The following is a 16,118-nucleotide window of genomic DNA, read 5'->3' on the forward strand; positions in this document are numbered from 1 at the left end:
AAATTATAAATGCCAGTGGAAAGACTAAATCAAATATGGTTTTGCTAAAATTTAACATATTTATCCTAAATTATGATTTTATAACAAGTAGTTCCCTTTAAAATGTATTTATGACCATGTAAATGTAGTCATAAAAATACATAATTTGAGACTGATATATTTTCAGATTTAAGTCAAATTAATATGAATGAAAACAAAAGTATACCAACTAAAATATATAAAAAGCTACTTACAGAAAAGTATTACAAGATAAAGCAATACACTTTAGTTAATCTGGGAAATCTAGAATTACATGTCAAAGTAAATCACTCAATTAAATCTTAATTTGAAAATACTCATTTCAGGTGCACGCATTTTCATGTATCTGCTTCATCGTGGTCTTAATGTGGCAATATAAAGACATTAAACTTATTATTCCAGTACTATAGGACTATCCACCTTAAATATGACTTTATGCCTATTAAAATTTCATAGGTGGTATAAATGTCTGTACTCAAAGTAAATAATTCCTCAGCTCTACCTTTTATTTCCCAGAAACAAGGTAGATTTCTAAGCCAATATTGTAAACACATTTTTCCTTTTTTTGGTTTTTTTTTTTATTAAAACGGCTTTGTTGAAAAATAATTTACATACTATAGAATGTTTCTGTTTCAACATAAAGTTAGAAGGTTTTTAGTAAATTGAGTGAAGTTGTGCAGCCATCTCTACAATCCAACTTCAGAGGCTTTCCATCACTGAAAGACCCCTCACGCCCATTAGCAGTCACTACCAGCTTCCAGCCCCAGCCCTATGCAAACATTCATCTACTTTCTGTCTCTATATATTTATCTTTTCTGCATGTTTCATGTAAATGCAATTATACAGTATGGTAAACATATTTTTTTATCTATTCTTTTTATTCAACCAGGTTCAGTATGTATTCAGAACCAAATGTTAAAACGTTCTTTCCAGAAGTTTGAAAATATTTATCTTCCTTGATACTTACTTCTGCTTTCTCTTTCTCATGTTGAAACAGACGTTCTTTTAAATAATTACATTCATTCATTAACTTCTTATTTTTCTCTTCTAGCAGAAGACCTTCCTTTCCACTCTCAATAAAGTCTCCTTGGATATTAATTACTCTCTCTTCATTATCCCCCTTCTGATGAGCATCATCTAGTTGCTGTTTAAGCCACAGATTTTTACATTGTAGTTCACATATTCTCTCTTCTACGTAGTTCTGCTTTCCAGTAAATTTATTCACTTTAGCATCTGCATTTTGATACATCTCTTTCATTCCCTTTATTTGCTGCTGTGTTTGGCTTAGGTCGTTTTGTGCAGTTTCTAAAGCCAATGTCTTTTCTCTGAGAGTATCTCTTGTCTTACAGAAGTTATCTTTTAAGGTATTGAATTTAATTTGTGCTTTAGAAAGTTGTTCTTTAAGAAACTCATTCTTATCTTTTAGTTCAGAACTTGTGTTTACCTGTACAGAAACATCTTGATGTTTTCTGTAAAGGAAGTTGAGGTGTCTTTCTGTTTTCATCCTTTGATTGTGTTCTCTTATAGCAGCAGCCAGTCTAGACTGATATGATTCCATTTCAGCTTCCAGTCTTTCCTCATTTTCTTTTTCCTTCTCCAGTTCGGAATTGAGGCTTGTGTTCCCAGCTTTGAGATCATTAAGCTGTTGTCGATACTGGGATACTGTTTTTGTTATCATTTCCTCACTGAGTTTGTTACTCTTTTCAAGACAAGCATTTATTTCTTTAATAATTTTTAAATCCTTAAAATATTTGTTTTCTTTTTCAAGACTGTCATTTTTTAACGTGCTTATTTCCTCTCTGAGCATAGCAATATCTCCCTTCAAAATGCCATTTTCATGCATTGGATCTTTCATTTCTTCATGATTATGAAAATCCTAAATAAAACAAAAGAAAGTTTTAGCTAGCACTCAATAAGATAACACTTCATGATTATCTTTGAAGTTAAAGAATAACTTGTACATTCATACACTAAAAAGATTACGGTAAGTGGATATCAACTGGAGAAAAGGTTAAAGCAAAATTTGACTTATAGAGCCTAAATTCCAAAAAGTTCAAAAATTTCTTTGAAGTCAATGAATTCATAAAAGTAAACACACACACACACACACACACACACCCCAGAGAATTTTTAAGAATATCAAAATTGGAAAAGCCTTTCCCTGAATTACAACAAACCTAAAAGCATAAATTATTAACAAATTTGACTAAATTAAAATATCACAAAAAAAATTGCATTTACATTCTGACATCTAACCCATACACCACCCTATAGTAAGAGCCTTAATTTGAACATATTTGGACAGATAAAATTTCCTAAAGTTATTAAAGTTCTGTTTCTGTGATAATATTCTATTGCAATTTGACTCACTTTTATAGTCAGTGATAAGAATTATATTGACAAAATCATAAATCTAGACATTGTACTACTCATTTTTTTATACATTCACTGATGAACTCATTTAGTTATCACAGTTTTGAAAAAGAAAGGTTAAAAATATAAGCGAGCCACAGGATTTTCCCCAGGGCTTCTGACTCTACTTCTAGTTCTCCACTAGAACAGTTACTTCTGTGGTGTAAATATATGAACACGAAAGGAGCCTTTTATTTCAAAACACCAATAGTAAATAAGACAAAATTTATAGAGCTCTTCATAGAATATCATGAGATTTGTGATTGCAATAATTTCTATTTCCTCTTTATAATATTAGAAACAGTAATCAATATGAAATAGGGGAAAGTACAAGAAACTATTTTACTGGAAACAAAGCTTTTATCAATAAATTATCACTAAGCATATATTATGGCATATTATTGTTTTCAAAAGCTCTATGCAATAAAATAATATCTTACTTGGATGCCAAGACATACAATAAATATTAATAATTGTACCTATAAGCATCATCATTCATTTTCAAAAATGAGATAACATTTCTGGTTTGTTTTAGACCTAAATAATATGCATTAAATCAAGTGGATATTATAAGTTATATAGATAAAATAAAGTTAAAGATATAGAATTTTTATCAAAGATTGATTTACCTGATTTGGAGTATTTCTTAAGGTCTTCAGTTCCATCTCTAATGATTGAACAGTCAGTTCAAGTTGTTGTTTCACTTTAACTTCTTCCTTATATTGTTCCTGTTTCCTTTCTAACTCTTCCTTAAGTTTTCTGTACAGCATATTAACATTACTTTTCTCTTCATTTTCTTGTTTTAAGGTGCATTTGCAAATAAAGGAAGTTATCTTAAAATTCATTTTGTTAGAAAATAAAAAGTTCATCTTGTGATCTGCCTCTGCATATGTTGTTTATTATCCTAATACAATTTCCATGTTCTGGAATATTTTTCCTTTGTAGTTCTCAGATATTTAATTTCTCACTTCAATGTCTTCAAAAGAATGCATATACTTGAAAAGTAGTAAGGAAAGAATATTCTGCTAAAGTTTCTGTTACTAGTCACTCTAGTATATATTATAAAAAAGGATACTGGAGATTATTCAATAAAGTTACAAGCTGAAAATTACCTTTTTAAATCACACAGTCATAATTACTCCCCAATTAAAAAAGATCATTTACAATTAACAATTTTTAAAGTTACTATTACTATTTATTGACAAGTGTGTAAGTTCACTAGAAATAAATTTTCATCTTTATGAAATATTGCATGTATCCTTCCAAATGATTTACAGTGTAAGGTGTAAGATGACACCTTCAGATGTCTTTCACACAAAATATATCTGCAGATTACTGTAATCCAAGACTAGGCTAAAGAGGCTAACATCTGTTACCCCACACTTTTTGTATTTCTTTCTTGAGTAATACTTTCAATTCACCTTGTTATTTTGTACTTTATAAACAATTTTTAAATCTTTTTTGGAACAAGACAGGATCTTACATTTAAACAATAAAGAATAACATGTTTTTAACATAGAACTTGGAATCATATCTATGTAGGAGAGATGTTGAATAAACTAATTAATAATCAATTTTCAATTCACTTTTTGTTAGATGCATATTAAGAATATACTGAATAAAATTTTTAAAAAGTAATCTGGATTGAGAAAAATGGCCACTGCATACTGTGTGGGCTAAACTATAAATTAATATAGAGGTTTTTTCTTTAGTGATGAGGTCTCTGTCACTCAGGCTTGAGTGCACTGGGGTTATCATAGCTCAAAAAAACCCTTAAAAAGTATGGTTTGATTAATATAAACCTATAGTAATTGGGAAAACACCTTTGTGAATAACATAGCTAATAAAGAAATAGTAAATAGAATATACTACATATTACTATAAACCTATAGTAATCAAAACAGTATTATACTGATACAACTCATGTATTCCTTATCCTAAATTCTTAGGCCCAAAAGTGTTTCAAATTTTGAATTTTTTTTCAATTTTACAATATTTGCATATACATAATGAGATATCTTGTGTGTGGGACCCAGCTCTAAACATAAAATACACTTATATTTCATATGTATAAGCTGGTATCTAATTCTAATATAACCAGCTAAATTTACTAGTAGTTTTAATTACTTTTTATGGCTTAAACATGTTCATAATGTGGGTAACCCCTTCATATAGGTACTGAGGAAAGAGAGCTAAGCAGAATTCTGGCACAATTAAGACCTGGAGAATATCTCGGTTTATAGTGTTACTACTACATATAACAATATCACTATTACATACCTACATATATGTACAAAGATACTAAAATTTACTGATGTTAGGAGTTGAGTATGAGTCCCTAAAAATACAAAAAAGAAAAAAAACTAAAACAAAGCTAAGAATTATTTACAAGAAAAATTGTAGAGATTTATCATTTGGTTAAGACCAGGCATCTAAAACAAGGAAGATCTTCCCAAGAGCAAAATTCCTCTTGACCCAAACTTTAAGAAATAGTTCTACAATTCTGGAAAATGAAATAGTTTTCATCTGAAACACAGTTGATGAAAGGCAACTTGCAAAAGAAAACGTCTGGTTAAAGTGGCCTGAAACCTAGGAAAGGACTGACCTGTAGCCCTGGCAACAAGCAGTGCCACAGAACCTGTTTCAAATCAAGTCAGTCAAGCAATGACCACTGGCCTCACTCACCAGCTAATCAGTGTCAGCCACCTGCTTGCATAAGAAAGCCAATCAGAGATATTTCCACTCCAATCAGCAGGCCTGGTAGTGCCAACCAATCCACAACAGTCCCACTCACATAACCATGCTGCTCCAGATGATGTCAGCCAACTTACGCCTCTGAGATTTGGCCAAGCCTTCAGCTCCACTCCTCCCAAAGCCCTAAGATCAGCAGCTGCTACATCAGGAGGGAGTGTGCCTGACCAGCACAGTTCTCTTACTACAGAAAGCAATCTACTTTGTGTTTTAATTTCAGACATCCCTTAAAAAGAATTCCTTAAATCCATTAATTTTACCACTCTTATATTTTAAGTTTCTTAATAAAATATAAATGAAAATTGTCATTCCTTTTATCCATCTTACCATAATTAAAACTAGCATAATTACCAGTAAAAGAAGAAAGGTCACTAAGCACAATATTGGGTATTCCATCCATGGAAAAACACTAATTTAAAGAGTATAGCTAGAAGCCAAATTGTCTCTATTTGCAGACGACATGATAGTATACCTTGAAGACTCCATCGCCTCAACCCAAAAACTCCTGAAACTGATAAGCAACTTCAGCAAAGTCTCAGTATAGAAAATCAATGTGCAAAAATCAAAAGCATTTCTATACACCAATAACAGACTTAAAGAAAGCCAAATCAAGAACGAACTGCCATTCACAATTGCTACAAAAAGAATAAAATAGCTAGGAATACAACTCACAAGGAATGTAAGGGACCTCTTCAAGGAAAACTACAAACCACTGCTTAATGAAATAAGAGAGGAAACAAACAGATGGAGAAACAGTCCATGTTCATGGTTAGGAAGAATTAATATCGTGAAAACGGCTATACTGCCCAAAGTAATTTATAGAATGAACGCTATCCCCATCAAGCTACCATTGACTTTCTTCACAGAACTGGAAAAAACCACCATGAACTTCATATGGAACCAAAAGAGAGCCCACATAGCCAAGTCAATTCTAAGCAAAAAGAACACAGTGGGGGGCATCACACTACCAGATTTCAAACTATACTACAAGGCTACAGTAATCAAAACAGCAAGGTACTGGTACCAAAACAGAGATATAGACCAATGGAACAGAACAGAGGCATCGGAGGCAACACAGCATATCTACAACCATACAATCTTTGATAAACCTGACAAAAACAAGCAATGGGGAAAGGATTCCCTGTTTAATAAATGGTGTTGGGAAAACTGGCTAGCCATGTGCAGAAAGCAGAAACTGGACCCCTTCCTGACACCTTACACTAAAATTAACTCCAGATGGATTAAAGACTTAAACATAAGACCTGGCACCATAAAAACCCTAGAAGAAAATCTAGGCAAAACCATCTAGGACATAGGAGTAGGCAAGGACTTCATGACCAAAACACCAAAAGCATTGGCAACAAAAGCCAAAATAGACAAATGGGACCTAATCAAACTCCACAGCTTCTGCACGGCAAAAGAAACAGTCACTAGAGTGAATCAGCAACCAACAGAATGGGAAAAAATTTTTGCAGTTTACCCATCTGACAAAGGGCTGATATCCAGAATTTACAAAGAACTCAAACAGATTTACAGGAAAAAAACAAACAAGCCCATTCAAAAATGGGCAAATGATATGAACAGACACTTTACAAAAGAAGACATATATGAGGCCAACAATCATATGAAAAAATGCTCATCGTCACTGGTCATCAGAGAGATGCAAATCAAAACCACATTGAGATACCATCTCAGGCCAGTTAGAATGGCGATCATTAAAAAATCTGGAGACAACAGATGCTGGAGAGGATGTGGAGAAAAAGGAACACTTTTACACTGTTGGTGGGAGTGTAAATTAGTTCAACCATTGTGGAAGACAGTGTGGTGATTCCTCAAGGCCTTAGAAATAGAAATTCCATTTGACCCAGCAATCCCATTACTGGGTGTATATCCAAAGGACTATAAATCAGTCTACTGTAAGGACACAGGCACACGAATGTTCATTGCAGCACTGTTTACAATAGCAAAGACCTGGAACCAACCCAAATGCCCATCGATGATAGACTGGACTGGGAAAATGTGGCACATATACATTATGGAATATTATGCAACAATCAGAAATGATGAGTTCGTGTCGTTTGTAGGGACATGGATGAATCTGGAGAACATCATTCTCAGCAAACTGACACAAGAACAGAAAATGAAACACCGCATATTCTCACTCATAGGTGGGTGATGAAAAATGAGAACACATGGACACAGGGAGGGGAGTACTAAACACTGGGGTCTATTGTGGGGAAAAGGGGAGGGCCAGCAGGGTGGGGGGAGCTGAGGAGGAATAGCATGGGGAGAAATGCCAAATGTGGGTGAAGGGGAGGAAGGCAGAAAAACACACTGCCATGTGTGTACCTATGTATCTATCTTGCATGTTCTACACATGGACCCCAAAACCAAAATGCAATTAAAAAAAAGAAAAAAAAGATCTACCCTCAGAATATATTTAAAGGGGCATATATTTGATTAATATAGGGGCTCTTTTTTTCTTTCTATATGAAAAATAAAATTTTTAGCATTTTAAAAAAAAGAAAAAAGTAAAAGAAATTCAAATACTCTTATTACTATAATATGACTTTTTTTCTGACCAAGTATTCCCCAAGACCATAAAACAACTATAGGTAGACTGCTGCCACAGTTGAAGAGGAAATACTGTGCAAAACTAGATTCAGAGCAAGAACATTTATTTCACAAGAGAGCACTTTACCTTGGTATCAGAATCAATGACTTCAACAACTATTGCAAGCCATGTGTCATCAGAACTCTTTCTGTTGGACAGCCTATAGAAAAAAATATACAACAAAAATAAGTGAGTTCATTTTTTTAAAAATAATTGTTTCATGTCTGAGTATCACCTCCAAACAAAAACAAAAACAAAATCTGGGGAAAGGTCAGCTATCTATACAACAAATAATATTTCTTAATGTAATTAAAAATTGGCATCTTTTTCAAAAATATTTTAGTTACTTATTTCTGCCTGCACCTCTCCCAACCTATGAAATGTTCGATGAAGATTCACACTTAGTTCCTTCATAAATAGTGTCAGGAAATGTATTGGCAGAGCCTGAGAATAATTTGTCTTCATAAGTGACTGTCCTGAAGGCTGAATTCTATATCCAATTAATGAGTGACATAACCTTTGTTACCTGAACTGGAACCAACTGATCACTTAAAACAAGGTAGAAAGAGACATTGTCTCTTCTCCATTCCCTGTCTCTGGTTCAAATACTAATCTGTGCCAGTCAAAAATGGCAGTCTTGGTTCTTCAGCATGGAATCACTTAAGTAGGCCCTACTGCTGCCCTTTACCCCAAAACAGTATAGGCAGTTCCCTGAAATGTATGAAATGCTTGACAACTCAATGCACAAAAGTTAAAGTAACAAATGTCTATGTCATTATTGGAAATATGCTTCGCAGAAAGATTAAAACTTTCAAAATTATAAACTTTAATTATGTTCCCTGTGTAGGTCCTGCCTAGTTCAGGTCCACACAACTAGCAAGCCCTTGAGAACCTTCATAGATGCTCTGATATGAAAAGAGAGAGACTGCTGGAAAAATAACAGTCCTGAAATCTGTACCTCTTCTTCCCAATGGCTATCTCAATATATTCCTTCCTATAAGCTTCTTACAGAACCCTCTTCCATGCATAGGACTCAATGACAGTCTCCAACATTGAAATCTTCCATGTATGAAGGCACCTATTCCAAAAAAATGTGTTCAAATGACCAAGAGTAGGATATCTCTATTTCCCTCCTTCTGGTAAACAAACTGCGTAGAGTCTCAGTCATCTGTCCCCAGTACAGACATGTTCCCAACCACCCAAGTGAATAAGTACAACCACCTTGGAGAATAGTTTTGAAGTTCCTAAACAACTAAGAATAGAATTACCACATGATCTAGCAATCCCACTGCTATATACCCCAAAGAAAGGCAATCAATATATTGAAGAACTGTGAGCACATTCATATTTATTGAAGCATTATTTACAATAGCCAAGATCTGGAAAAAAACTGTCCATCCATAGAAGAAAGGGTAAAGAAAAAGCGTTACATAAACAGAATGGAGTACTATTCAGGCATAAAAAATGAGATCTTGACATTTACAAAATGGGTAGAAATGAAGAACATTATGCTAAGTGAAATAAGCCAGACACAGAAGAACAAAGTTTGCATGTTCTCACTCATTTGTGAAGGCTAAAAATTGAAACAATTGAACTAAGGGAGACAGACAGTAGAATGATATGAGGGGCAGGGAAGGGTAGTGAGATTGGGGGAGGGTGGGAAGTGTGGATGGTTAACTGGTACAAAATATATATAGATAGAATGACTAAAATTTAGCAGTGGATAGCACAACACGGAAACTAGTCAACAATAATTCATTGTACATGTTAAAATAATCAAAAAGTATACTTGGAATGTTTATAACACAAAGAATGATAACTGCTTGAGGCAACAGATATACCCATTTACTGTGATGTGATAATTATGCATTATACACTTGTATCAACATATCTCATGTACCCATAAATATGTTATGTACACTTTCTATGTACTCATGGAAATAAAAAATAGGAAGACAACCCAAAAAAGAACAGTGAAAAAAAAAGGTCTGAGATAACAATGACACATTTTTGCCAAAAAACTACTCTTGATTTCAGAAAATTTGAAGCCAAAGAAACATCAAAATTCAAATGAATGAGGATGGCTAATTTTATTCAATATTTAGATTTACTTGATATATGTAAATCAGGTATTATCAATGAGTAATATGAGTATTTAAGACTGTTATGGGGGAGTGGGTTAAATTACTACCTATCAGGTTCTATGCTCATGGTGAGAGTGATGGGATCTGTCCTCCAAACCTCACCATCACCCAATATTCCCATGTAAAACATCTGCATATGTGCCCCCTGTATCTCAAATAAAAGTTGAAATTAAGAAAAGAAAAACACTGTTACAAATTTTCAAAAGGGTAGTTTAAGGATTATCTTTGACAACTTTCTACCTTCAGAAATGCTTTTATTTGAAAGGAGGGAGGAAAAGCTTCAATTTACACTACGTCCTAATGTTGAATTTTAAATCTCCCATCTTACTCAGATTGGGCAGGTAAACATGAAGTTTTTAAGCTTGTAAGGGTCCTGAGAGACAGTAGAACACATAGTGGGTATTCAGGTTATGTCAGATGAATAAATGGATTAAAAGAATACATAAATATGGCCGGGCGCGGTGGCTCAAGCCTGTATTCCCAGCACTTTGGGAGGCCAAGGCGGGTGGATCACGAGGTCAACAGATCGAGACCATCCTGGTCAACATGGTGAAACCCCATCTCTACTAAGGGTACAAAAAATTAGCTGGGCATGGTGGCGCATGTCTGTAATCCCAGCTACTCGGGAGGCTGAGGTAGGAGAATTGTGTGAACCCAGGAGGCGGAGGTTGCGGTGAGCTGAGATCACGCCATTGCACTCAAGCCTGGGTAACAAGAGCGAAACTCCGTCTCAAAAAAAAAAAGAATACATAAATATATTTGATGAGTTCAATATTTTTAAAGAAAACAAGATAAGTAATATTTGTGCAATAGAAATAATTTATATTTGCTTTTTTTAGTTACATAAGGACACCACTAAAATAAAATGATTAAACTATAATTGTTTGCATGTATGTAATAAATCCATTCATAATAAAAGACATGTGTACGATAAAAAAATGTATACAATACAATCTACAAGCACAGTTTAAAAGATTCCCTCTATTTCTGAAGAGGCTAAACCTTGGCAGAAGATACCAATACACACACACAAAAATAATAGAAAGCAAAAACTTTTTTTTATCTGTTCAAGATTCATGTCCCTGTTCTTACCTAGGATTAGTTCACTAATAATAAACTTTTACTAAACCTGCTGTACATACTCATTGTGGATATCACAATAAGAAAAAGGAAAATCAATCACTTATAATACAAATGCCCCAAAACAACAAAACTTTATCACACTTTGTGTACACTTTCAGCTATGACAAGACCGTTCTTCTTGTGTGTATGTATAATCAAATTGATTTTTTTCTCACCTCATATGCCAAAGTACATCTCCCCATGTCAATATACATGTGTACCTATTGCCTCCTTCAATAGTTACATACAGTTTCATCATATGGATGCACTGAAATTTATTTATAAAATCCTTTATTTATTTACCCTCTCCTTAATACATTGCTATTGGAAGCAGTGCTGAGAAAAATGAATTGTATGCATCTCTAATTATTTCCTGAAACTATTTTAGTATAATGGAATTGATGGGAAAAGGATACATACCTTTTTCAGAGTGATGCTCACCACCCAATTGTTTATTTAAAAAGTTATCAGCAACTTAAACTTCAAGCAGTAGTGTACGTACCACTGCTCTTTATCCTCACAAACTTTGTGGATAACAAGCAGTATTTCATTCCTCTTCTACCTTGAATTCCTTCTCTTACCAAGAACACTAAGTACTTTTTCCCAGATCAATGGTAGATCTGGACAAAAGTACTTTAATCAATTTTAAATTATAGTTCTTGCTTCTTTAAAAATTTCTCTGAAAAGGAAGATACATTTTTCATTGGAAATAATATATGTCTATATGTATATAATGTGAATATTTTGCAAGTATGTTGTCTTTTATTTTGTTAATTTTTTCTGATATAAAGGGAATTTTAACTTTTGTTTTCTTTTTTGGGGGAGGAAGGCAGGAAGGGAGGGAAGGAGGACGGTAGAGAGGAAGGAAGGGATGAAGGAAAGAAGGAAGGGAAGAAGCGGGAGGGAGGAAGGGAGGGAGGAAGGGAAGAAGTGGGGAGGGAGGAAGGGAGGGAGGAAGGGAGGGAGGGAGGGAGGGAGGGAGGGAAGGAGGGAAGGGAAGGAAGGAAATCAAGCAATGAGAGAGACATTGCCGACCTGAATCTAGAGGTTTACAAGTTGATTTCTTTTTTTGAAAGAAGGAAAGAAAAAAAAATAAGTAAAGGAGAGGAAGAAAGAGGAAGAGAAAGAGGGAGAGTAAACGGAAATATTGCTTTATTCTGAAAAAAATTGGGTATTAATAATGGCCAATCAATGTTTCATTTAAACTTATGAGTAGGTATGATGTGGTATTGACAAGAATGTATGTTTTGTGTATTTGAAGTGGGGAGCTCTATAAATATTTATTAAGTTTACTTGTTCTGGATCTGAGTTCGAGTCCTTAATATCCTTATTAATTTTCTGTCTCATTGAGTCTAAGTCTTTATGTATCTGGGTGTTAGGATCATTAGCTCTTGTTGTTGCATTGATCCTTTTACCACTGTATCTTTGTTGCTTTAAAATCTATTTTATCCGATACAAGATTTACAACTCCTGCTTTTTATTTATTTATTATTTATTTTTGCTCTCCATTTGGTTGGTAAATCTTTCTCCATCCCTTTGTTTTAAGTCTTTGTGTATCCTTGCCTGTGAAACAGGTCTGGATGTAACATGCCATTGGGTTTTGGCTGTGTCTTTTGATTGGGGGATTTCGTCGATTTAAATTTAGGGTTACTGCCATTTGATGTTAACTGGCTGTTTTATCCATTCGTTGGTGTAAATTCTTCTTCATGTTGGTGCTCTTTACTTTTTGGTATATTTTTAGAAAGGCTAATACTGGTTGTTTCTTTCTGTGTGTAATGCCTCTTTCAGAAGCTCTTGTAAAGCAGGCCTGGTGGTAATAAAATCTCTGAGTACTTGCTTGTTCATAAAAGATTTTATTTTTCCTTCAGTTGTGAAGCTTAATTTGGCTGGATATGAAATTCTGGGCTGAAGGTTCTGTTCTTTGAGGATGTTGAATATTGGCCCCCACTCACTTCTGGCTTGTAGAGTTTCTGCTGAGAGATCTGCTGTAAGTCTGATAGGCTTGCCTGTGGGTAACCTGACCTTTCTCTCTGGCTGCCCTTAGTATTTTCTCCTTCATTTCAACCCTGGTGAATCTAACGATTATGTGCCTTAGGGTTGCTCTTCTTGAGGAATATCTTTGTGTTGTTCTCTGTATTACCTGGGGTTGAATATTGATCTGCTTTGCTAGTTTAGGAAAATTTTCCTGAATAATATCCTGAAGGGTATTTTCCAGCTTGGATTCATTCTCTCCGTCACATTCAGGTACACCTATCAAATGTAAATTAGGTCTTTTCACATAGTCCCACATTTCTTGGAGACTTTGCTCATTCCTTTTTATCCTTTTTTCTCTAACCTTTTCCTCGCGTTTTATTTCATTAAGTTGGACTTTGACCTCTGATATCCCTTCTTCTGCTTGATCAATTTGAGTGTTTAAACCTGTGCATACTTCTCGGAGTTCCTGTATTGTATTCTTCAGTTCCATTAATTCACTCATACTCCTCTCTAAGTTGTCTATTCTCAATAGGATTTCATCAAACCTTTTTTCAAAGTTCCTGGTTTCTTTATGTTGGGTTACAACATGTTCTTTTAACTCACCGAGGTTTGTTATTATCCATTCCTTGAAGAGTACTTCTGTCATTGGGATGCGCTCGTTCTCCATCAAGCCTTGTTCCATTGTCGATGTGGAACTGTGATCATCTTTAGAGGGAGAGGCGTTCTGACTTTGAGTATTCTCAGCTTTTTTGCGCTGGTTTCTTCCCATCATTGTAAATTTATCCTTCTGTCGTCTTTGAATTTACCAACTTTCAGATTAGGTCTCTTGAGTGGGCGTCCAGGTTGTTAGTTCCCAGGGCCAGAGCAGCGGAGTTAAAACTGATGGTGCTTTTCTGCCCAGGATTCTCCTTTCGGGCTTCCTTCTTGTGTCCGTAGTAGGCAACTCTGCCTTCCCAGGGCTCCAAACCTCGGTCAGAAGGGGAACCGGTCCCATTTACTCTGCGCCGAGCGCTGCCATCACAGCCACTGTGCCGGGCTCTGGTGTTATGCTGGGGGGGGCCCGTGCGGGTCCTCCAAACCTGTTTACTCTGTTCTGAGAGCTGCCGCGCCAAGGTGCAGGCAGAACCACTGCGCCGGCCACGAAAGTCGCGCTGGTGACCCCTGTGTTTCCTCCACTGGGGATCTTCTGCTCCGTGAGTAACCAGAACTTGCCTGAAAGTGTGGCGTCCTCTAGTTCTCCGCGCCTTCACTGAGAGCTGCAATCCCAGGATGTTAGCCATCGGCCATCTTGGATTGTCTCCAACTTTTGTTTTCTAAATCAACCTGCAGAATGCATTCATAGGAAGGTCTTTGTCAACAAAAATATATCTGTAAAAATAGGCATTTGTGTTTTCTTCTGGTATTTTCCAATTGTGTATATTTAAGTTTTTATGCATACTCTATCAAGAACTTACTTTTGTAATAAAAAATCTAGCTAATTTTCTCCAATTAACAGACATTTCATTTATGCATAACATCTTTTCCAACACATATGAAATGTCATCAGGATCAGTTTCTAAAATCTTACATATAATTCAGTGTTTGTGCATTTTTTATTCCATTCCACAAATTTATCTGTCTTCTCATCTTTTAGTAAATGGAACTTAATATCACACTTTGATATACAGAAGGCAAGTTTTAGTCCATTACAAAAATTTTCTTAATGTCATCATAACAGTAAAAGGTAGCTGTGTAACCCCTAAATCTTAAAACCTTGATGTTTTTACTTTTATCTAAAATGGATAAACATAGAGTTCACATCTCGAGGAAAAAGAGTCTTCCTATTCAAGAACAGGGAACCATCCTCTCACTTCAAAGCATCCTTTTAAGGTTATTCATGAAATAACTTATATACATAGGTATATGCAGATATAAAAGGAATATGAGATTTTATCCAAAGAATTTTTAGCACAGAAGTTGATATAATATAGAAATTATTTTTCTCATTATGCTTATTTCCATAACATTTATAACATTATTTAAAATGTGTACAATAAAAATAAAAAGCTAGGTATACTTAATTTTTTTTTTTTAGATAAAGCACTAAAACTTTAAGTAAAGTAAGGGGAATTATGAGATGATCCGACCAGCTAAAGTTTTGTTTTTATTGTGCTGCTCATAATGATGATCTTGGCACTCCTGCAGGGCTGCCACAGTGGGTGCTGCGGGCTACAGAGGGAACAAAGCCCAGCGCCGGCGTGGACAGGGGTGGGCCTAGAGCAGGAAAGGGGGCCTCTCCCCAACCCGCCCTCCTCCCTCTCCCACCGGGCTCCAGTTCGTATTACCGTTTCTTCCTGTCTCCGTTGACCATGCCACGCTTCCACAAAGAAAGGATCTGCGACGCTGGGAGCGTCCGGTCTCAGCAGGCAACTCTCTAAAGCCTGCTGATCGTCGTGTGCGAGTCACGGCACCCTGAATTGGAGGAGGTGCTGTGCTCACTCTCACTCCCGGCACCCGTGCCCACCCCCATGAGGCTGTTGACCGAGCCCCAGGGCTGCTCGCCCTCCCCCCACCTAAAGCCAGAGGTCTTCTTCATGGCTCCATCTACCGGCTTCGGCGACACCTCAGCCCCGCTGGGCTTTTTGCCCCCTCCGGAACCCTGCATGAATAAGCAAATCGCGTCCGCCACAGCTGCCAGCCAGGAAACGCGGTGACTCTCAGCCTCTTGGAAGAGAAACAGACGTGCCCTGAGCAAAACCGTTATGCAGACTGTGCGCGCATCCTGGCATCCTTGCGCACAACACAAACGCCTGACGTGGAGGGACCACCACGTGCCAGAGTCCCAGGAGCCATAGATGCCAGTGACAGCTTGTTACCAGGCCTGCTGTGCCGTCCAAGGTGTGGCAGTTGGCGGAGCTCAGGACACTGACGACGGGAGAGGCGGACCTAGGGGAAGGCTGTCCCCACACAGCCTAGGGCCAGAGAAGCGGGTGCCTGGGCCAGACAGAGGAAGACCTAGGGAAGCAGGCTGGATGTGCAGGGAAAGGTCCAGTCCCACCTGTCGGTGCAGGGAGCAGCCTGCGAGGAGGGGACCCAGGGCCTCG

General features: G+C 36.3%; 1 protein-coding gene and 1 long non-coding RNA gene across 2 annotated transcripts in view; one reads left to right on the forward strand and one right to left on the reverse strand.

Moving 5' to 3' along the window:
* Positions 1-16,118, forward strand: part of LOC128932201 (uncharacterized) — a 50,250-nt gene that overhangs the window by 29,621 nt on the left and 4,511 nt on the right. The gene's annotated exons all lie outside the window — the stretch shown is intronic.
* On the reverse strand, positions 215-15,785 carry LOC118153911 (putative ankyrin repeat domain-containing protein 20A2). The gene is made up of 5 exons (XM_054256677.2): positions 15,588-15,785; positions 15,360-15,486; positions 7,883-7,955; positions 3,060-3,425; positions 215-1,894 (listed from the first exon to the last, which is right to left on the reverse strand). The coding sequence occupies exons 4-5, from the start codon at positions 3,297-3,299 to the stop codon at positions 896-898; spliced, it is 1,239 nt and encodes a 412-aa protein (XP_054112652.1). The 5' UTR covers positions 3,300-3,425; positions 7,883-7,955; positions 15,360-15,486; positions 15,588-15,785; the 3' UTR covers positions 215-895.

Source organism: Callithrix jacchus, chromosome 5 (assembly GCF_049354715.1).
Source record: "Callithrix jacchus isolate 240 chromosome 5, calJac240_pri, whole genome shotgun sequence".
NCBI lineage: Eukaryota > Metazoa > Chordata > Mammalia > Primates > Cebidae > Callithrix > Callithrix jacchus.

Excerpts from the sequence above, each read along its gene's own strand:
- LOC118153911 (XM_054256677.2), bottom strand. The coding sequence starts at position 3,299 with ATGAACTTTTTATTTTCTAACAAAATGAATTTTAAGATAACTTCCTTT. Across the intron at positions 1,895-3,059 it reads TAAGAAATACTCCAAATCAG|GATTTTCATAATCATGAAGA; the intron begins GTAAATCAATCT and ends TGTTTTATTTAG.